Source organism: Ornithorhynchus anatinus, chromosome 7, assembly GCF_004115215.2.
Source record: "Ornithorhynchus anatinus isolate Pmale09 chromosome 7, mOrnAna1.pri.v4, whole genome shotgun sequence".
NCBI lineage: Eukaryota > Metazoa > Chordata > Mammalia > Monotremata > Ornithorhynchidae > Ornithorhynchus > Ornithorhynchus anatinus.
In genome coordinates, this window is record NC_041734.1 from 4,775,748 (window position 1) to 4,799,077 (window position 23,330).

General features: G+C 45.4%; 1 protein-coding gene across 1 annotated transcript in view; it reads left to right on the top strand.

Annotated features, from left to right (window-relative positions):
* Positions 1-20,573, top strand: part of ARMC1 (armadillo repeat containing 1) — a 31,867-nt gene extending 11,294 nt beyond the window's left edge. The window contains 7 exon segments of the mRNA XM_001513428.4: positions 262-353; positions 15,488-15,677; positions 18,206-18,235; positions 18,237-18,293; positions 18,296-18,325; positions 18,427-18,501; positions 19,660-20,573. Of these exon segments, the coding sequence (XP_001513478.2) occupies positions 262-353; positions 15,488-15,677; positions 18,206-18,235; positions 18,237-18,293; positions 18,296-18,325; positions 18,427-18,501; positions 19,660-19,857 (672 nt within the window). The 3' untranslated portion in view covers positions 19,858-20,573.
* The last annotated feature ends 2,757 nt before the right edge of the window (positions 20,574-23,330 follow it).

A 23,330-nucleotide genomic window follows, 5' to 3' on the forward strand; every position in this document is an offset into this window, starting at 1 on the left:
AGTCGTATTTATTGAGTGCACTGAACTGGTAACTAGAGTCTCTGCCAGCCTGCTTATTGAAAAGCCCAAGGTTAGCAAAGTTATTTCACATTATAAGTGTCTTGGGTAGCAGAATGTTAAAAAAAAAAAACAACAAAAAAACAAAACTTCATTGCCCAGCATAAGTAGCTTTATTTTGGAATGTTCTTGGAAACAGTTTGTTGGGATTTCTACCCGCTTTTGGAGAACTAACTTTTCTCTCTCTCTCTCTCTGTGTTTCAGGCTCTTCGCTACTTGGCAGAATGCCGTGCCAACAGAGAAAAGATGAAAGGGGAACTGGGTATGATGTTGAGCTTGCAAAATGTAATTCAAAAGTAAGTACAGTACACAACAGATAGATGGTAGATCTGAGATTAGAACCCAGATCCTTCTGACTCCCAGGCCAATGCTCTATCTACCAGGCCAACACCATAACTGAAATGCACATAGTCTCATACATTTATCTTTATGTCCTTTGACATAGTGGAAGATGCTTTTGATCACGATTTTGTACGTACCTTAAATGTATACTTGTCATTTTAACCCAGAAAAAATCCATATAGTCTAATCTTAATTTCATTTCTTGCTTTAAGGAATACATTGTTCTTTTAAGAATTTAATTCTCTGAGTATACTGGGATTGTGACTTACCTTCCCAAGTAGCAAAGAAAGTTTAACTGGTGATTGTAGGTGGACAGAACAATTGATGGGCAAGCAATGTTCATTCTTCAGGGTTTGTCTGCTAGAGAGTCATTTGGAGTGTGTTTGTATTATTTACTTCAGTGCCATCTGCTAGGTATTGATGTGACATGGGATCAGGTTTTGGCATTCTTCTATAAACCAAGTGGCACGAACCGTCTGGGAACCGTGTCTGAAGCCTTCTGTGGTAGGAGGGGCTTTGAGAACGATTCTAGGTCGAATGTAGAAATGCGCTGTGCAGATGACATCCCGAGGCCCTTCCCAGGCTTCTTTGTTTCCTGACCACATGTAGAGGAGTCATAATATTTGAGAGATTTGTTAAGCGCTGCCTATGTGCCAACCACTGTACTAAGGACTGGGGTAGATACAAGATAATCAGATTGGGCACAGTCGTTGTCCCACATTGGGTTCACGGACTAAGTAGGAGAGAGAACAGGAATTCAATCTGTGTTTTTCAGATGAGGAAACCGAGGCACAGAGAAGTGAACTCTGTTGTGTCATACTCTCCCAAGGTACAGTGTTCTGAAAACAGTGAGTTCACAATAAATACCACTGATTGAAGTCCCTTCCACTCTCCTACTCCCCTCCACTACCAGGGACCATTTCATCATTTTGCAAATAGGTAGAAAAAATACTAAGTCATGTTTTTCTGGCACCCCATTTCCCCAGAGAGTTAAATACTGCCTCCGAAGTGCTGTGAGTCCAGATCCAGATTTGGAAAAGAAAAATGCAGGGAAGTGGCCCTTCTACCAAGATTTGAGCATATCTTCTGTGGAAACTTGAGTTCTTTTCATGTAATTTCCACTGGGGACTGCCCACCCATCAGCCCTGGGTTGGACGAGGCTCTCCTTGGGTGCGAGACCCCTCTCTGATGCCAGACCCTCTTCCAGGGTACCTCCAGCAAGAGCAGCCTGGCCTTTGGGCGAGTCTCCTGAAGTAATCCCTCCCACCCCCAACCCTTAGACTTGACAGGCCTCACTCTTGATGACCCCCTTTCCTGGAAGTGGGTAGATGGCTGCTGTGGGAAGGGGGGCTATGTGGACCCTCCAGGCCCCGAGCTGCAGGGGACGTGAATGGGAGTAGGAGTACTTATTGAGTGCCCACTTGGTGTGGTGCACTGTACTAGGCGCTTGGGAAGTAGAGACTTAAAGAAGTGACATGTTCCCTGCCTACCGGCAGCTTACACTTAAACAGGGGCAAGGGGCACAGTTTCACCTCTTCCCCACTTTTTCTCGTTTTGCCCCCGGAGCCGAGTTGGTTGACCCTCTGACTTTCGGAGCCTCTGGACTCCCTCCGTGGTTTAGGCTGGTTTACAGTCCCCTGGAGGCCTAACTCATTCCTCACATTATCCAGAAAGCCTATTCCTTCCATCATTGATTTCTTCTCCACGTATTTTACGCACAAAGGTTTTTGCTTCCTGAATTACAGCTTTTGTCCTGAAAGAAGGGCTCCGGGAAACTAAAGGTGTTTTTTTGGGGTTTTTTTCCCCCTCTTTTCAACCTGGCTCCTGCAGAATGATGTGGTAGATATGCTGAGGAGGCTTTTTGCTATTGTTTTGTTAGAGGCACATCCTCCACCTGTTATTAATCATAATAATAAGAAGAGTCATTATTGTTAGCAGTATGACTCTGGTACTTGTTAAGCACTTATTATTTACCAAGCACAGTACTACGCTCTGGGGTAGATAGAGGCTAATCACGTGGGGCTCCCAGTCTAAATAGGAGAACCGGGATTTAATACCCGTTTTACAGATGAGGCACATAGAGGTTAGCTCCTTCATTCGTTCAGTCGTATTTATTGAGCGCTTACTGTGTGCAGAGCACTGTACTGAGCTCTTAGAAAGTACAGTTCGGCTCGTTGTGAGCAGGAGGTGTGTCTACCAACTCTGTATCGTACTCTCCCAAGTGCTTAGTACAGTATTCTGCATACAGTAAGCGCTCAATAAATCCAATTGATTGCTCAATCGGAGTGACTTGCCTGCGGTCACCCAGCAGAAAAGTGGCAAAGCTGGGGTGAGAGCCCAGGTCCTCTGACTCCCAGGCCCGTGTGCTTTCCACGGGGCAACGCTGCTTCTCAGTCTGAGCAGCATCGAAAATAATCTCCGCTTTTTTCGTCTCTGCCTCTCGGACAGAGCGGAGAGAAGCGACTGCAGTGAACAGAGGTATGGGATTCCAAGCATCTGTTCTCCAGACGTTGCTGTTCCCTGGCAGATGTGTGACTGGCTGCAGGTGACTGATCAGTATCTTAAGTTCATCAGTAGATGTGCTCGCGCCTGGGGGCTGCTCGATCTCTCCAATTGTTTGTCAGGCAGGGCGGAGGGAGCCAAGCGGTGAATCTGAGGGAAACGCAGTTTCTTACCCTGATAATTGTTGCGTTGGATTTGGTGACGCCAGGGCCGCTAAGCAGCCAGGATGAGAAAGAGAGAGAGCCGTCAGAGCATCTGTTTCTGGTTAGGAGGCCTGAGTTAGGGTGAGTCATAGCCGTGTTGTGTGGAGCCGCTCATCTGAGGAGACACCAGACGGATAATCCCACACCCCGAAGGCCCCAGAGGGCAAGGGAAATCTGGAAAGGCCGGCTGCTCCTTGATTAGCCGAAGAGAAAGACTAAGCCTGGCAGGGAGCGCTGGGGAAACCAGAGAGGAGGAGGCCGGTAGGGAGAGTCGGAGGCGACTCTTCAAAGGGAAGGCAGGGAAAGTGGGGACTAGAGAGAAGGACTGCTGTGCCCCTCCCTTTACACATAGCCGTTTCTTACGGAACTTTCCTCACGTGTTCGCTTTGCCGAAACAGTCACAGATTTCTCTCCCATGTAATATGAGTCACGGCGGTGAAAACTGGATCGATTTCAAAGTTACTGTCACCCTGAGTCTTGCCCTGTGAAGTGAATTTAGAGTTTCCTGTGACACTGGATAAGTCTGCCGTTAATTTAGCAAGAGACCAGAACTGGGACACGAGCATCCTAGTGAGCACCAGAGACTAAAAGCCCTTCTCTGGATCTGCCTTTTTAGCTTTGGAGCCCTTTTTCAGCAGAAATTCAAAGACTTCAGCTCCAGGGAATGGAATCTCTAAAATCCAGTTGAAGATCTACCCGTGGACAGGGATTTTCCAGGAAAAAAAGTTTTGAAAGAAGATAGGCTGAAATGGGAAGGGTGCGCTGTATTGTAACCTGTTGTTACTAAGGAGAGGTAAAATTTTGGGATTTAGAAACGGAGGGATGATTTGTCACTAGGCTTGTGAAATTTTGCTAATACTTCAGGAAGAGTGCCTAGAGGGGAATAAAAACACTTTCTGCATCATTTATTTTCTGCTTCTCTTGGCTCCCTCCCCTTGCTTCTTGGGAATGTTCATTTCAGAGTTACAACAGACATCGTGGCTGCCCTCCTTCCATCTGCCCCCTTCTATTTCCTGTGAGGCAGAACCCTTTTAGGTTGCAGTGTCCCTGAACGGAACCGGATAAGGGCTGAGCCAGCAGGTTGAAATGAACTCTTTCAAGTCCACCATCTGAGTGCCATAAATAACAACTGAGAAAGACACAGCACAAGAAGAGAAGAGGGAAAACGATCCCTTTAAAAGGAAGTTTCCGAGTTTGCCGTGAGGGGTCAGCGGGCCTTTAATATTAACATTGGTGTATTCACTGGTTTTATGGAGAGTGCGGAGATCCTAATGGGTCCGTATGGACAATATAAAGTATCATTAGCAGTTTCTCGAATTATAATGAATTAGGATTTATAGCCTAGGAGGAAATATACTCATTTTCTGTTCTGAGGGAAAGTGACTTCTGATGGATAGTAAAGGTCGAAGTTCACTGATTTTTTTTTTTTTTTTTTTTTACTAACACCATTTTGATACTCTTTTCAGTATCGCTAACGCGTATTAAAAATAGTGACGGGGGAACCAATATGCCGAATAGCTCTTATTATAGAACAGCAAATTACAGAGAGTAAAATTCCAATTACTTAGCTAAAAGAGCTTTTCAGGATAGGCCTTATTTGCCCGGGTGTCAGGCTTAACAAGCTGAACTAAATCCAGCACATTAATCAGCTCTTCCAATTTATTACTTGCCTAAGAAGATTAGGGCAATTAATATGAGTTTAATTACCTAGGATCCCTTGCAGATATAACCCCATCGTACCACTGTGATGCCAACCCCTCCCTTTTCCTCTCTTCTCCCTCCCCCTCCTTTATCTCAGTTTTAGTCTTTCGAGCAGTCGTAAATTTTTGGAAACACGAGTCTCGACTCGAGCTATTGATTTTTTTATTATCTTGCGTTTTCCCTTTCAGACGTTGAGAGGAATCTCTTAAATGAGCCAGCAATATGACTGAACAGACCCATAAGACTTTGAAGGTTCTTCTTGGGGGAGATGCTGTCTAGTAGCCAGAAGGTCAGCCTAAGAAGGGAGGCCTCAGTCCCAGATGCGTTTGGCCCTCTGGGTCACCTTGGGCAAATCATTTTTCTTCTCCTTGTCTCACAACCCCATTTAGAAATGAAGATAGCATTGTCTACATTGAGCTGTCTCGTAGGAGTCCGGAAGGGACTGGTGAAATCGTGTTCGCTAAGGCCGTGGAGCGCCACGGGAGAACACGGACTTGACGATGAGAGTATACTGTCCCCGATAGAATCGCATCAGATGATTTAATGGTCTCTATCGATTCGTTTTGGATTTCGAGAGGTATTGAAAACTCTAGTCAGAAATAGGCAGTGTTAAAGGTCTACGGACTGGCTTGTAATTCTGACCTAATTCGGATTTTATGGGGAAACTGGCTTTATGGGCAGGAAATGTGTCTACCCACTCTGTTACATTGTAATAATAATAATAATTCTGGTATTTAAGCGCTTACTATGCACCGGGCACTGTACTGAGCACTGGGGTGGATACAAGCAAATTGGGTTGGACACAGTCTCAGTCCCCATTTTACAGATGAGGGAACTGAGGCACAGGGAAGTTAAGTGACTTGCCCAAGGTCACACAGCAGACGAGAGGCAGAGCTGGGATTAGAACCCGTGGCCTTCTGATACTCAGAGCCGTGTTCTATCCACTACGCCATGCTGCTTCCCGTAATTATACTCTCTCAAGTACTTAGTACAATGCTGTGTACACAGTAAGGGCTCAATAAATAGGATTGATCTAACGAGCTTAATGATCTGTAAATGTTAGCCCTGTCGTCCCGCCCATTTTTATTATCTGAAGATGACAAATATTGCTAGGCCCATACACATTATTGTTGTTCTTGATAATCCAAATTATTTCTGCCATTTTGATTCTAAAAGAATAATCCTTGTCCGAGTTTGCATTATCGTGAAGGACAAAAATAACTTCACCTTTCCTCTCCTCCAAACCAGAAGATGCTCTATACTAAAAAATGGGGACTTTAAGGTCTTTTCCAGCTCTGTAGTTTCATGTCATGGAAAGTTTTGTGGGAGGAGCCTTCACTAATTCACACAAATGTGCACAAATCTTTCTTCTGAAAGGTTAAGTGATATTAAAAAGGTAATGTTTCTCTTCAATTCCTATGTAAACCCCGCATGCCAATTATGCTTATTTTTATGTGAAAGGTTTTTTTTCTCTTTGCAAAATGAACACCTGTTCCATTAATTACCCAGAGAAGGTGTTGTAGGTTGTAATGTGTTGCCAGCTGTGGAAGCTGATGATACTGAAGTTGTTAAAACAAGCTCTTCTCAGAAATGAAACCATTGACTTCTGAGTTGAACGCAATTTAAATTGTATTTTAAAAGGCGGGGTGTTTGAAGGAGAATTGAGGAACGTGGACATGTGCTATAAAGGAACAGAATCATGTGACATGTGCCTATTTGAGGAGCAGATAAGACTGGCTCGGAAAAGGAAACATGACTGGGAGAAGTCTAACTCATTGGGCAGTTCTTATGGGAAAGACAGCACGAGCCTGGGAGTCGGAGGACCTGGGTTCTAATCTCGGCTCTGCCCCTGTCTGCTGTGTGACCTTGGGCAAATCACTTACCTCTTCTGAGTCACCTCTTCTGTGCCTCATCTATAAAATGGGGCTTCGATTCCTGTTCTCTCTCCTACTTAGACTATGAGCCCCATGTAGGACAGGAACCGTATCCAACCTGATTAATAATTATGTTGGTATTTGTTAAGCGCTTACTATGTGCAGAGCACTGTTCTAAACCCTGGGATAGATACAGGGTCATCAGGTTGTCCAACGTGAGGCTCACAATCTTAATGCCCATTTTACAGATGAGGTCACTGAGGCACAGAGAAGTTAAGTGACTTGCCCACAGTCACACAGCTAATTGGCAGAGCCGGGATTCGAACCCATGACCTCTGACTCCCAAGCCTGTAGTCTTTCCCCTGAGCCACGCTGCTTCTCATCTAGCGTGCCTCTATCCACCCCAGCAGTTAGTACAGTGGCCGGCATTTAGTGAGCACTTTTAATAAGTACCATTTAAAAAAATCGTGATGGAGGAAGAGCCAGCATGTAGCAGTCTAGCCAGGAAATCATTTCGGCATCCAGCATGAACCCTGGAAAGCAGTCTTGGCAGGAAAATGAAGCATCTCCTTCATGTAGGTCCCTGAAACTCAGCAGTGGCACCTCACCCCGGAACATCGTAATACTCATTAAATGCTGAAGTTGGCTAACATCTCAAATGTTAGAAATGCAATGACCTTTCCCATAAACTGTGGGAACAGTTATCAGGAAAAAGTGCTGAGGCAGTCGCAGAAAGAAATAGTCTTTCTGACAGCTCACTGAAATCCACAGCCAAGAATGCCTAGGATAATTTTGAAAAGTGAGTGTAGTGTGGGAAGGCGGGTGGAGGGAGAGAGCATGAAGGAGCAGCCCCGCTGAAAGCCTGATCCTGTCAAGGGAGCGACCGAGGAACGTGTTCGGCAGACAACTTCAGCTTCCAAGATTCATGCGTTATTCAGTGGAAAGAGCACGGTCTTGGGAGTCAGAGGTCGTGGGTTCCAATCCTGGCTCTGCCACTTATCAGCTGTGTGACGTTGGACAAGTCATTTAACTTCTCTGTGCCTCAGTAACCTCATCTGTAAAATGGGAATTAAGACTGTGAGCCCCATGTGGGAAAGCCTGATAACCTTGTATCTACCCTTGTGCTTAGAACAGTGCTTGGCACATAACAAATACCACCATCATTATTATTATTATCTATTTACCTACCCACTTCCATATCATGACATAATTGTGGTATTAGGGTACTTGAAACCTCCCCCTGACTAATCAGGGAAACAAGGTTTGTTCCTTGCCTAAATTGATATCAGCCAGGTGCTTAAAAATGAGATTCTCTCCCCCCCACTCCATTTCAAGAGAGGTCTTCTGTTTTCAGTCCAGGGGAAGAATGGGGAGCTAATCGAATGCCCAACCCACAAGTCTGTTAACTTGCTTCAAAAATACACCCGGACTAAACAGACAAACCTGAAGGTTTTGTTGAGAGATAGGGATGAGTTGAGTCTTTCACTTCCATCAGTAGTATTTACTGAGCATCTGCTGTGTGCAAGACTGCTGCAATAAGCACCTGAGAGGGAGAAGCAGAATTGCCTTAATGGATAGAGCACGGGCCTGAGAGTCAGAAGGAACTGGGTTCTGGTCCTAGCCCCGCCACTTGCCTGCTCTGTGACCTTGGCCAAGTCACTTGACTTCTCTGTGCCTGTTACCTCATCTGTAAAACGGGAATGAAGACTGTGAGCCCCATGTGGGACATGGACTGTGTCTAACCTGATTACCTTGTACCGACCCCAGAGCTTAGATCGGTGTCTGGCACATAGTAAGTGCTTAACAAATACGATTAAAAAAAAAAAGTCAGATCCCTGCCCTCAAGGAGCCTAGTTTTTAACCTCTTTTGAGGTATTCCCTCCTTTTTGAGTGGCAGAGATGTGGGTTCCATTCCAAAGGAGTGCTCCAGGAAAGAGCATTAAGTTTCAGTCAGCTCCTGGATTAATTAATGATGAAGTAGCCAGTTTCAGGGGCTCCCAATAGAAATAATTAGGTTCAGCATGTCTTGCCAGCTCTAATGGGTAACATTTTAGTGCTTCTCTCGTAAATAACTGTCCCAAATAGAAAATGGGAACCGGCCACATGAATGGAAGGATTAGGGACTTGGTTAATTCTAGAAGAATTCGTGTTAGGCAAAACCAGCCTCAGAATTGTATTCAGGAAGAGATGACTATTTGGTAGATGGACATTTATTTAATCATTTTACCATGGCACTCAAATTAGTGGAGGGTTCTCCATTCTGATTGAACTGGGTGCACTCTGATCTAGGGCATCGAGATTTCAAAATCGCATCAAATCAATCGGTCCATTGAAATCTTCACCCTTTATCCTGTGACCTATATGCTTGTCTTCAAGAAGTTTAAAAAATTCTGGGAGAGGGAAACAGAGCTTCCTCAGTAACTTTGTTTATACATTTTTTTATGGTTCTTTTGAGCATTTATCTAGAAAAACACAAAACTTTTAAAAATAAATCTGAAAACCCAGAGGTTTCAGGTCAAACTCTGAATTTGGCCTAGTTCCTCATCAAAACTACATTTGTTATGAAAAAATTCAATTTGGAACAAAACATTATGAACTGAATCGGAAGTGCTTTACTGATAGCTTCTTAAGTAACCCTATCATTTTAAGACAGTATTTCTCTAAACATGCTTGTGGTTCTGGTATTTATTCAACCATCTTTGATGTTGGGGGAGAGAATAATCTTATCATACTGACAGGCTATATTATTGACCTCAAGGAATGTTACAGTAATGTAGAAATATTAGGCTTGAAGCTCGAGAATTAGGTAACCTCCATTGAGTTTTAAGATAATTGGCGTCTTTTCTGAAGGGCACCTTCTGTTAATAATGCAAACAATTTTTGGAGGCCTCTTTTAAAATAGGTTTTAAACCGTAATATGTTTGAGATGTCCAGATGAAAGGACTTCAAGTACTAGTTATTGCTACTCAGAATAACCAGAGGACATAGAAATGAGTGCAATATCTAGGCTAATTGGCATGGCCCAGTGGAAAGACTACAGGTCTGGGAATCAGGAGACATGGGTTCTAACCCAGCTCTGCCACTTGCTTGCTATGAGACCTGGGGTAAGTCACGTCACTTCTCTGTGCCTCAGTCGCCTCATCTGTCAAATGGAAATTCAATACCTTTTCTCCCTCTTATTTAGACTGGGAGCCCCAGGAAAAACAGGGACTGTGTCCAACCTTATTAGATAATATCTCCCCCACCATTCAGTACAGTGCCTGGCACATAGTGAGCACTTAGCAAATTCTACAATTATTATTATTTCGATTAATGGCTGATGAATGGCAGATTCCTGATTGGGGCATGTTTGTCAAGGAAAATGGACCGACACAAATGTAAAAAACTCCAGGCAACTGGGCTTCAGAAAGTAGTGTATTTTGACAAGTTGTTTAATTCGCGATTTATCTTTTCGATTATTTGTACGCTGCACACAGAAACCTGCTTCCATTTTGATACAGCCAAAGCCACATATCTGATTAGTAAAAACACGCTTTACTAGTCAGTCCTTTGATACTCAGTATGGTCTATAAAAATAATAAAGTTCACTATCAACTTTTCTTCACATCAGTGACAGGAAAACTTTCTCAATAAGTGGACTGAGATTGCTTGCTGCTCTTTTATGTGGATATCTCTTTAGGCGAATATTTGACATTGAGATGTCAAACCGTATTTTAACCACGGGAATAATAATAATGTTGGTATTTGTTAAGCGCTTACTATGTGCCGAGCACTGTTCTAAGCGCTGGGGTAGACATAGGGGAATCAGGTTGTCCACGTGGGGCTCACAGTCTTCATCCCCATTTTACAGATGAGGGAACTGAGGCACAGAGAAGTTAAGTGACTTGCCCACAGTCACACAGCCGACAAGTGGCAGAGCTGGGATTCGAACTCATGAGCCCCATTCGATCTCATGGGAATGTCATGAGAGTATGTTGTGTGTGTCTGTGTACGTCTGTTTTATCACTGGCCATTGGGTAACTGGTAATTCGGGTTAAAAGCATCAAATAAAAACTTGTATCTTGGTAACTGTTCACTAGTTGCTCTTTGATCCAGATGGCTAGTACATTTTCTACATCAGACATTTATAAGCAGAAGTTTAAATGTTTTAGTTTTCTTTTTATTTTAAAGGGCCCAATTTAATGCTGATTTAAATAATGGAGTAGTCTGAGGGCAATATATCATTCAATTATTCATTGCTGAGACAGTTTCCTAAGGCACCTTCCTGTTAATTTCAAATATAGAAATCCTTGTTCAGCTATTGCCTGTGATGGCCTCTTTGCACGTGCTGTTGAAAACTTAATGGAAATAATTATCCCGAATCAGTCTCCTACTACCTTTAACCTGGTACGAGTGTCTCTGAATGAAATAATGGCTCAGAAGGATCAGATGAGCCATTCACATTTTGATTTCTTCCACACTCATGTCTACATCATTTCAGCTTTGTTGGTTCCCCAATGTGTAAAACTGTGTTTAGGCCAAAAGAGCTACGGACCCAGAAAAATGTTTTTATGAATGAAACCTTTTCAGAAAGCTCTAGACCTTTCAGGTAAGTTTTGCCATATTGATTTTTAAAAGCAATACATGAAAAAACCATTGAGGATTGGTGGTTGACAGACCCAGAAATGGTTAATTTCTCCCCCCAGACAATAGAATAGATAGTAGCCTTAATATTTTTTCCTCTCGTAGGTGGTTATAGTTGACACTGGACCTGGACTGCCAAGGCTGGGAATAATGCTGTATTTGCACAGTGCCCTAATTACCCCTCTCTTTTCCTTTTCCCCACCTCTCAATAATAGTAACAATAATAATAATCGTGGAATTTACGTGCCAGGCACAGTATTAAGCCCAGGGATGGAGGCAAGCAAATCAGGTTGGATACAGTCCCTGTCCTACATGGGGCTTAACGGTCTTTGAGATAACCGAGGCACAGAGAAGTGAAATGACTTGCCCAAGGTCACCGAGTAGACAAGTGGGAAGCCATGCTGCTTCCCCTCTATCCATAGGCTATCTATAGTATGTCTGTGTGTGTCTGTGTCCGTGTGTGTCCATATTTTTGAAATGTGACACAGTGAAGCGAGCACGGGCCTGGGTATCAGAAGGACCTGGGTTCTAATCACAGTTCTACCAGTTAGTTGCTGTGTAACCTTGGGCAAGTCACTTTAAACTTTTCTATGCCTCAGTTTCCTCAACTGTAAAATGGGGATGTTTGCTCTTCTTCCTACTTAAACTGTGAGCCCCACACAGGACAAGGTCTGACCTAATTGCCTTGTACCTACCCCGATGCTTAGAACAGTGTTTAGCATAAAGTATGTACTTAACAGATATTTTTAAAAAGGTGTCCCTGATTACATAGCAAGAATGGGATGGAAATCGATTTGCACGTATATATTTCTTTTTGCCCATTCTTAGCATGAGTTTACATATATTTGACTGGACACTTAGTTTGCTGTTTCCACCCTTGAATGAATTTCTATGTTTGTCTCCCCCATTAGAATTCATTCATTCATTCAATAGTATTTATTGAGCGCTTACTATGTGCAGAGCACTGTACTAAGCGCTTGGGATGAACAAGTCGGCAACAGATAGAGACAGTCCCTGCCGTTTGACGGGCTTACAGTCTAATCGGGGGAGACGGACAGACAAGAACAATGGCACTAAACAGCGTCAAGGGGAAGAACATCTCGTAAAAACAATGGCAACTAAATAGAATCGAGGCGATGTACAATTCATTAACAAAATAAATAGGGTAACGAAAATATATACAGTTGAGCGGACGAGTACAGTGCTGTGGGGATGGGAAGGGAGAGGTGGAGGAGCAGAGGGAAAAGGGGAAAATGAGGCTTTAGCTGCGGAGAGGTAAAGGGGGGATGGCAGAGGGAGTAGAGGGGAAGAGGAGCTCAGTCTGGGAACGCCTCTTGGAGGAGGTGATTTTAAGTAAGGTTTTGAAGAGGGAAAGAGAATTAGTTTGGCGGAGGTGAGGAGGGAGGGCGTTCCAGGACCGCGGGAGACGTGACCCAGGGGTCGACGGCGGGATAGGGCGAGACCGAGGGACGGCGAGGAGGTGGCGGCAGAGGAGCGGAGCGTGCGGGGTGGGCGGTAGAAAGAGAGAAGGGAGGAGAGGTAGGAAGGGCAAGGTGATGGAGAGCCTTGAAGCCTAGAGTGAGGAAGTTTTGTTTGGAGCGGAGGTCGATAGGCAACCACTGGAGTTGTTTAAGAAGGGGAGTGACATGCCCAGATCGTTTCTGCAGGAAGATGAGCCGGGCAGCGGAGTGGAAGAATAGACCGGAGCGGGGCGAGAGAGGAGGAAGGGAGGTCAGAGAGAAGGCTGACACAGTAGTCTAGCCGGATATAACGAAGAGCCCGTAATAGTAAGGTAGCCGTTTGGGTGGAGAGGAAAGGGCGGATCTTGGCGATATTGTAGAGGTGAAACCGGCAGGTCTTGGGTAACGGATAGGATGTGTGGGGTGAACGAGAGGGACGAGTCAAGGATGACACCGAGATTGCGGCCTGCGGGACGGGAAGGATGTCGTGCCATCCACGGTGATAGAGAAGTCTGGGAGAGGACCGGGCTTGGAGGGAAGATGAGGAACTCAGTCTTGCTCATGTTGAGTTTTAGGTGGCGGGCCGACATCCAGGTGGAGACGTCCCGGAGGCAGGAGGAGATGCGAGCCTGAAGGGAGGGGAGAGGACAGGGGCGGAGATGTAGATCTGCGTGTCATCTGCGTAGAGATGGTAGTCAAAGCCGTGAGAGCGGATGAGTTCACCGAGGGAGTGAGTGTAAATGGAGAACAGAAGAGGGCCAAGAACTGACCCTTGAGGAACTCCAACAGTTAAAGGATGGGAGGGGGAGGAGGCTGCGGCGTAGGAGACCGAGAATGATCGGCCAGAGAGGTAAGAGGAGAACCAGGAGAGGACAGAGTCCGTGAAGCCAAGGTGAGATAAGGTATGGAGGAGGAGGGGATGGTCGACAGTGTCAAAGGCAGCAGAGAGGTCAAGGAGGATCAGAATGGAGTAGGAGCCATGGATTTGGCAAGAAGGAGGTCATGGGTGACCTTAGAGAGAGCAGTCTCGGTAGAGTGGAGGGGACGGAAGCCAGATTGGAGGGGGTCTAGGAGAGAATGGGAGTTAAGGAATTCTAGGCATCGATTGTAGACGACTCGTTCTGGATTTTGGAAAGGAAGGGTAGTAGGGAGATAGGACGATAACTGGAGGGGGAAGTGGGGTCAAGAGCGGGTTTTTTTTAGGATGGGGAGACGTGGGCGTGTTTGAAGGCAGAGGGGAAGGAGCCCTTGGAGATTGAGTGGTTAAAAATAGAAGTTAAGGAAGGGAGGAGGGCAGGGGCGACGGTTTTAAGAAGGTGAGAGGGAATGGGGTCCGAGGCGCAGGTGGAGGGGGTGGCACTTGCGAGGAGGGAGGAGATCTCCTCTGAGGGATACTGCAGGGAAGGATGGGAAAGTAGGGGAGGGGTTGTTGGGGGGGAGGGAAGAGGCGGAGGGGTGACTTTGGGGAGCTCAGACCTGATCGTGTTGATTTTCGTGAGGGAAATAGGTGGCCAGATCATTAGGGTGAGAGATGGGGGAGGGGAGGAACAGGGGGCCTAAGCAGAGAGTTAAAGGTCCGGAACAATCGGCGGGGGTGACGGGCATGGGTGTCGATGAGGGAGGAGAAGAAGCTTTGCCTGGCGGAGGAGAGGGCAGAGTTAAGGCAGGAAAGGATAAATTTGAAGTGTGTGAGGTCGGCTTGGTGCTTGGACTTTCGCCAGCAGCGCTCGGCAGCTCGAGCATAGGAGCCTAGGAGGCGGACGGAGGAGGTGATCCAGGGCTGTGGGTTAGTGGAGCGAGAGCGGCGGAGGGAAAGGGGGGCGAGAGAGTCGAGATGAGTAGAGAGGGTGGAGTTGAGAGCGGAGACCCGCTCGTCGAGAGTGGGAAGAGAGGACAGGGCGGCAAGGTGAGGCGAGATGCTATTGAAAGACGGATGGGATCGAGAGAGCGGAGGTCTCTGTGGGGCGAGTAGCGAAGATTTGCAGGGGAGGGAGTGTGAGAGATGAGGCAGGGTGAGAAGGTTATGGTCAGAGAGAGGATTTCAGAGTTGGTGAAAGAGGAGATAGGTGCAGCGGTAGGAGATGACGAGATCGAGGGTGTGACCGAGTCGGTGAGTGGGCGCGTGATGGTGGGAGGAGGAGGTCGGCAGAGTCGAGGAGGATAGCAGGCGGGCGGCAGGGGAGTCGTTGGGTACATCCGTATGGATGTTGAAGTCTCCAAGGATCAGAGTGGGCAGAGAGAAGGAAAGGAGGAAGGTGAGAAAGGGGTCAAGGTGGTTGAAGAAGTCAGAGGTGGGACCGGGAGGGCGGTAGATGACGGCGACAAGTAACTGGAGTGGGTGGTAGAGGCGAATGATATGGGCTTCGAAGGAGGGGAAGGAGGGGGGGGGGGAGGAGGGATAGTGCGGAAGCGGCATCGGGGCGAGAGGAGGAAGTATGTATAGTACAGATAGAATGTATATTGTATCTGGGCAGGGAACATATCTTGTGCGTAGTACAGTTCACTGTACTCAGTAAATGCTATCACTACTAACACAGTTTAGGGTGTAGCATTTTGTACGTCGAGACTGCTTATTAACTCACCTAAGTGCACCATTCTGTTAAAGAAGTATCATAATTGAAGACACGATCCTCTTCCTCAAGCCTGAGGTGCAAAATGATGAAAACACGACAGGAATACAATCAGAACTTAGTACGAATTTGTTTTTTTCCTCTTTCTCTTTAAGGACTACAACTCCAGGGGAGACTAAGCTTCTGGCCTCTGAAATCTACGACATCCTTCAGTCTTCCAACACGGAAGACACCGGCAACATGAACGAAATGAATTCCCGCCGGCGGAAAGCGCAGTTTTTCCTGGGAGCCACAAATAAACGCGCCAAGACGGTGGTTTTACATATAGACGGCCTTGATGATTCGGTAGGTGTGTCCCAGACGCCCGAGCCGAAGGCAGAGTCTGGTACAGAGGAAAAATCACGTGACTAAACTCCCGGCTATGCTTCGCGTTTCCTTTACACAGGGAACAACCTAGACCAGACCCGAGCAGGCTTAATGAGTCCTCCCTTCTGACAACCGACATAGATCTGGGCAAGCTCGTTTCTTAAAGCGCAACCAAAGGGTCAGAATATTTCTTAGCCGCCTTTTCTGTCCCTTGCACCTTTGGGTCTCGAGCAGGGGACAGCTTGTGCCCTTCCTCTCGGTTTTCCTTCAGCAATCTGGCCGGCCAGTCATCGGGACCAGCTTTTCATTTTGAACCCAGTGGCCAAAAGGAAGCTGGAGGTGGGGGGTTTCTAGTAGGTCAGGAATTGGAAGCTTTTGCAAGCTAATAGGCCAGAAGCCACCACTCTGAGTCTTCTCAGTCCTGCTTGGAAACTGGCGGATCTTGGCTAAGATCCGGGATGGACACGTCTGGGAGTCCAGCTCAAAAACGTTGTGGGTGGCCGAGAAAAAAACCACCATCCCGCTTCCAAAACTGGCTCTCGCCTTTCAGTGCACATGTTTGGGCCCCTTGGGAAATTCTCCACAGCCTCCTTACTTTTTGCTCTGCTACTGTCTTTACTTAGAGCTTTCCAAGCGAGTTAGCTTTGAGTCACAATCAGGACGTAGCTCTGCAGGGAGTGGCCCTGGATTCACATCTGTGGGAACCATTACTTGCCCTTGTAAACTTTTTACCAGCAATCTATGGGCCTTTATGCTGGTCTTTGAGGGGCCCATGCCAGTCTGAGCCCGTATTGTAGTACGCGTGTTGCGTGGGTTGCTTTGTTTGGAGTGAGAGTGTCTCCAAGCATTTCCTAAACGTCAAAGAAATGGCAATCGTTTCTTGTCTTGCCGCCTGCCAAGTGAAATACGTCATACCGGTGTTGGCTTCGGCCCATCTAATCTCAAGACCTCCGTCTTTCTTACCGACAAATGAAGGTGAGGTAGCACTTGGCAGGTCGGCCTCTAATCGTCGATGCAAAGATGTGCCTTGCCCGTAGCTAAAAGTGTGTCAACGAATTTAAATGATGGAGAGAGGAGAAGCAGACCTTGCGTTGCCAGAGCCATCAGCATGTTTTCTCAGCTCATTAGAGGAGTTAAATAAAATCTGACTGTGTTCTGGCTGGATTTAGCTTCTGCTCTGGAGTCACTTCAGAAAGCTGTCAAAGAGAGGTCAAAGGTATTAGTTCCAGCCCCATCGGGTCTTACAGTTTAATGGGGGGGAGAGAGTAGACCCCCCAAATGATCAATTTATTGATTTTAATAAATACGGTAGGCAGGAGGAGAGTTTTTGAAATGAGACATAAAGCAATTGAAGAAATCAGGAAGAAAATAATGGGTGCTGAGGTGGCTGCTGTCATGGCCCGAGACCCATCAGGTTTGGATCAGGAGCTAGAAGAATAGGAGAAAGGTGCAACTCAAACCACTACTCCTCTTTTGAGGGAAGAAATTTTGTTTCACAATGTGTGGCCGGTGGCCCTAAGAACCTAAAACCCACAGTGGTTGATCCCGGTGGTTCTTGCAGTAACTCAGTTATAAGAGATACTGACAATTATGATATCTGTTAAGCACTAAGCACAGAATACTGTCCTACTCGTTGGAATAGACACAAGGTAATCAGGTTGAATGCAGTTCCTGTCCCTCGTAGGCTCCCAGTCTAGGTAGGAGGAAAGCAGGTATTGAATCCCCGTTTTTCCAAATGAGGAAATGGAGGCACAGAGAAGCTGAGTGACTTGCCCAAGATCACACAGCAGGCAAATGGTGGTCCTGGGATTAGAACCAAGGTCCTCCGGCTGTCAGGCCCGTTTTCATTCCATTAGGCAACACTGCTTCTCTGTTAAATAAGAAAATGTCAGCACTGCTCCTCCACCCCCCAAAATGTCCATCATTATGGAAGAAAGCCTTTGGGGTAAGGCGGTAATGAGAAGCCCAGTATGTGGCTCTCACTGTCGCTTTAAACATTGGCAGTTCACTGCTTTTTCAGTCCAAAACTGTGCTTTCTCAACACCAGAGGTACGTTTATGGTGTGCGCTGCCCCAGAGGAGCGGTAGCTGAAAGATCCAGGCAGCTGCTTTGATGCGTTCAGTCAGTACGGATACAAGGTGTCTGATAAATAGCAATTTAAACACTAACTGCTCATCGATGAGCACTTTCAGTCAATCAAAACTTAACCACGGGGACTGTTTAGCTGATGAAATGGAGAAAAACACTCTCTCCTTTTCAGCACTTTTTCTCCCCTGATTATTTACACTTGATTCCATTCTGCTTGCTTTGAGATGTAAGCAAAAATTGTCTGTCTTCTTTCTGGGAAAATTCCTAACAGACTCAGAACTAATGCTTAGGTTTCTAAGGAATCAGCTCAATTATTCCTCTCATTTTCCAAAATTATGTGAATATCTAGCCCAGAATGCCATGAAGCAATTCCTCCTTTTTCCCCCATTTCTAAATGGTTGTACTTTCTTACTTTTCAGTCTCGGAGAAATCTGTGTGAAGAAGCCTTGTTTGAAAATTAAAGGTGTCATTAGCTTTACCTTTCAAATGGCAGTTCAGAGATGTGTAGGTACGAATCCGTTTCGGACTTGAAAGCGGAGGTGGGTGCTTTAAATGGATTATCAACGCTTCAGGTTAGTTGCGGAATTAGCACTTGGCATTTTGCTTGTCCTCTTTTCATTTTTTTTTCCTCCTGATCCAGGCATTTGCCACAGCAATAGCATCTACCAAAGTATTGAAAGCACAGCAAGTTGTGAAAAGTGAAAGCGGAGAAGAGGTGAGAGACTGGTTTTAGTTAATAATAATAATAATGATGTTGGTATTTGTAAGCGCTTACTAGGGTGCAGAGCACTGTTCTAAGCACTGGGGTAGACACAGGGGAATCAGGTTGTCCCACGTGGGGCTCACAGTCTTAATCCCCTTTTACAGATGAGGGAATTGAGGCACAGAGAAGTTTACAAGAGAAGTTAAGTGACTTGCCACCAGTCACACAGCTGACAAGTGGCAGATCTGGGATTTGAAACTCTATGACCTCTGACTCCACAAAGCCGTGCTCTTTCCCACTGAGCCACGCTGCTTCCTATCTACCTGACCTGGAGCTTTTTGGGAAAATCTAGGTTTGCCGGGGGGTGAACTATTTCCAACATAAAGAGTTGACAATGAATGCGGAGGGTTGTAGCCAGAGATGTTCGACACTGCATCTTTGGAGTATGGGGCCGTAAGAGGGGGTGAGCAGTCGGGCCACTCACTTCCTGGCTCGATTGAAGGTGGCGGAGTTTTGGTGTGTTATTAGCATTAACTGGGACGACAACATGCCTGGAGGGAAGGTGTTGAGGGCAGGGAAGAATATCGAAGAGTAGGTTTCTTGCCTCCAACGGTGGTCTGGCACATAATAAGCACTTAACGAATACCATTATATTATTATGAGCACTTACTGTGTGAGGGCACTGTACTCAGCGTTGGAGAGTAAGTATACCATTACGGTCGGTAGTCACGTTCCTGCCCACAGTGAGCTTACAGTCCAAAGGGAGGAAGACAGGTAAAAAGGGGCCCTGAGAGTGTTCGCATATAGCCGTGGACACGGGGACATTCCCCCACGTTGACGGTGAAATGATGGTCCTTGTACAGGCGGGCCCTAAGGTCTCAGATGTAAGGACCCAAGGGACCGCTGGGGGGTTGTTTGTCGATTCGGGAAATCCAACCGCTAGATCTCTTTTGCAAGCTTAGAATTGCCAGGAGAAATACAGCTTGCCAGTGTGACCCCACGCTGCCGCGTCTCATCCTCGGAAAGCGAGAAACCCTTTAGCATCATTTTCCTAAACTGCATTCCAAATCCTTCGGGCCTGGGGGGAATCTCCACCCAACAATATTCCTCGGTTTCGATCCCCTCGAGCCCCGGTGCCGATGATGACACTTATCGTTTCCGCTTTCTCAGATGCTGTCCCATTCCAAGATGCCCCTGTCGTAAGTCGAACAGAACACCAGACCTCCCTGATACCTGCCCGAGGACGAGAGCCCCACAAAGGAACAAGATAAAGCCGTGTCTCGCGTCGGCTCCCACCCAGAAGGCGGAGCCAGCTGGCTGAGTACGGCCGCCAACTTTCTTGTCCCGCTCTTTTTACTTGGTGACTGAAGTCTGGGGGCTCGAAGAACTGCGACCCCCCCCGACGGGGGCAGGGGGAGGGTCCAGTTTTCCATTGGCGTGGTGAAACTGTCAAGTGCAATTCGCAATAAGATATCAAGGGGAGTTTTTAGATGACGTATGCTGCATATCCATTTTTACCGGACGTTTAGCCTGCCTGGCGGTTGAAAGGACAGAGGCCTCAGATGGAATTGCTTTTGTTTTGGTTATATTATTTATTTTTGTTTTTTAATTTTGGTGGTTTTTCCTGAACATTTTATTGCCTCACATTTTTATATGGGTCCACTATAGAAAAAAACAAAAACACAAACATTTATTGCATATGCAGCTTTAAGTTTTTACTTCACATTGAGCCATGTGATTGGGAAAACTCATTTTCACCTTGTCTCAGGACCTTACCGAGAAATTCTTTTTTAACTCTAATGTGCATGAATCAATAAGCCTTTTTTTGTTTTTCTTTTTTTTTTGTGTGTGTGTCTCCCTTGTTCCTAATGAAGGATGCTTCTTTTGGTTCTCTAGGCCAGAAATCTAGAAGACAGTAGATCTACATTGTCTTTCTACCTTTTTTTTTGCCTATCCATGTTCACAGAACCTGAGTTTCCTCCACTCTTTGTATATGAGACTTTCTATGAATTGGGATATCCAGTAAACCCCTGTGTACACGTTAGTAATTTCCCAGCCCTCAAACCACTGAAGTCTGATGAGATTTGCAGGCAAAAATCAACGGAGTAGGGAAAAAAAAAACCCGGTATGAATGGGTAGATTATGTTGTAAAGCAACTTGTTCTTAGGAGAATACGTGTAGATGAGTGTGTGGTGTGCGTGTGTGTACATTTATACGCTAGGGACCACCGACTGCTAGTAGGCTGACAGAACAAGTGCTGGAAAGCCGCGATCTGCTGGGGTGTCAATCCCTATAGCTTTACCTGCGGTAGGAAGTGGCTTGGGAGCCTTAGTCTACTCGTTGCACACTGTCCTGCGACTAGCAAAATATCAATAGCTAGAACTGACATTAAACTTGGAAAAAGAAAAGCAAAATGAATGCCTAGAATTGCCATTGTGCCATTACGCGATCAAAGCGGGTTTGCAAGCTACTTTTATACAAAGAGTCTTATTCTTTTCACTTTGTTATTGTGTGCCCGGCCCACAGCAACAACAGCAACAAAAAGCTTCATTTGAAGGGTCAGTGGTTTGTGGTTTTTGGAGAGGAGGCAGTTAGAATATAAATATTTAGATATGTGACGCATTAGTAAGCTTTGGAATATTTGGAAATCAAAGTTGTTCTATCGTATCTACCAAAATGCAGACAACGAACCGCCAATCCATCGTGAAAAAAACAAAACCCCTTTCAGCAGGCAGAAAACGTTCTTTGTAACAACATCCGTACTATATCTGCTCCATTTATTTCCTCGTGACTCGAGCCCAGGATGAGACAGAGTCCAGAACACTTCTCTCCTCTACGTGAATGGAAAGCCTCCAGCAACCTCAGCCAGTTTAGGGCACACAGCTGCGGTGGAGGCGGGGGAGAAGAGGAGGAGAACGGGGAAAGTGTAAAACAGCAAACACCAACAAAGGTCTTGGATTTGACCTGTTCGAAATGTGACTCTAGGGTAGGGTAGGGGAGGTATTTGCAGACTAGCTCTCTGTTTATTTTTCAGTACATCTAGTCTTTCTAATTCAGGTGATGCGCACAGACTGAAAATAGGAGTTTTTGAGTGTACTATTGCTCTAAGTACATAATAGTTCTTGCTGCTTAGAATGTTACAATACCGGTATGTGTATTGAAAAATTTTTAAAAAAAAAAACACAAACCCTCCATTTTTATAGCCATGAATGAAAGTTTACTTTTGTGTTAACATCTGTTTGCGTTTGTTTTTGTTTTTTTTGGCATTGATCGCACATATACTTATTGAATAATTATTACACCTCTTTGATATTAATGGTGTACAGTACAAGGTAGGTATGACAGTTTTGACGTTTTCTGTGGTTTAAAAATCTAAAGTGTGCTCGCTTTGCCAGTATTGCCAGCTCTGTTAGAAACTGTTAGGCATCTGTAAATGCTTTTTTTTTTTTTTGGTGGGGAATGGCGGGGTGGAGGTATATTGAAAATAATAAAAGTAACCTAACAAAAAAACCCCTACCAGTTTCTGCATTTTTGGTGTAGCTTGATTGGTTTCCGATGAGCGTTTGGAATTTCTCTGTATCTGAATATTTTGATTTTTCACTCAAAGGCCCAAGTGACATCAGTGAGAATAAATCGCCAAGGGACTGGTTTGGGGGACAGAGGATTTCTACAAGAGAAATTATGTTCTTGGTTGTTATGCTCTCTCACCGTTTGACAGACAAGTAATTCATATTCCTCATTTTCCCTTATGAGCAGTAAGTACAGCGATGGTCTTCTTGAAACTTGGAATTTATGAATATTAGTTTTTGCCTCAGAGCAGACTGAGAAAGAGAAGGGCCAACTCATAAAGGGAGTTCAGGGTACAATACTGTATTTATAAGAATTTTGCTATGTCAAAGGAGTAAAGGGAAGATTTATAGAAAATGAAAAAACAATCTTCTTCTGAAAACACCCACAACTAAGCCCTAATTTCCCATACCCTCTCTCCCTCTCTGTCACCCTGAAACTTGGATTGTACCCTTTAAGCACTTGATATTCACCCCACCCTCAGCCTCACAGCACTTATATAGATATTGTAACTTATTTGAATTATGCTTCCCCTTCTAGATTGTAAGCTCTTTGTGGGTATATGTAGCTTGTCTTCCAGCTCTGTAGTATTGTGCTCTCCCAAGTGCTTAGTACAGTGCTCTGCACACAGTGAACACTCAAAAATGTGGATTAATTGCTTAATTGTATGTAAGATGTTTGTACCTAATTTAGCCATGGTCAATATCAGTCTAGGCTTTGAGCAAAGAACCCTGAAGTTGTCTCAACTCTCTTTTCTTCATCATCATCGTCAATGGTATTAATTGAGGGTTTACTATATGCATATCACTGTACTAAGTGCTTGGAAGACTACAGTCCAATAGAGTTGGTAGACCTGCTGGCTTTCCACAATGAGCTTACAAGCTAGAGGGGGAGAGAGACATTAATATAAATAATTTTATATAATTTAAAGATATGTACATAAGTGCTGTGGGGTTAGGGTGGGACAAACATCAAATGTCCAGAGGTCACAGATCCAAGTGCACTGACAAATACAGGTCCGAAAAATGATTCCTATGATTCCCCGCTGCTGCCCAGAAAGAAGGAAGAATGTTTGAGGAGGGTAGAGGGAATAAAGGGAAAAGGAGGAAAGGAAGAATCCAAAACCAGAAGGGGGAACTCAGGCTCAGTGGGTGGATGTACCTTGGGCTGATTAGCAATGGGAGCAGCTGAGGAGACCAGCAGGAAACCATGGTGTGTCTCACCCCGCAGGCCAGAGAGAAGAGGAGAGGAGATAGATGAAACACTAGGGAACT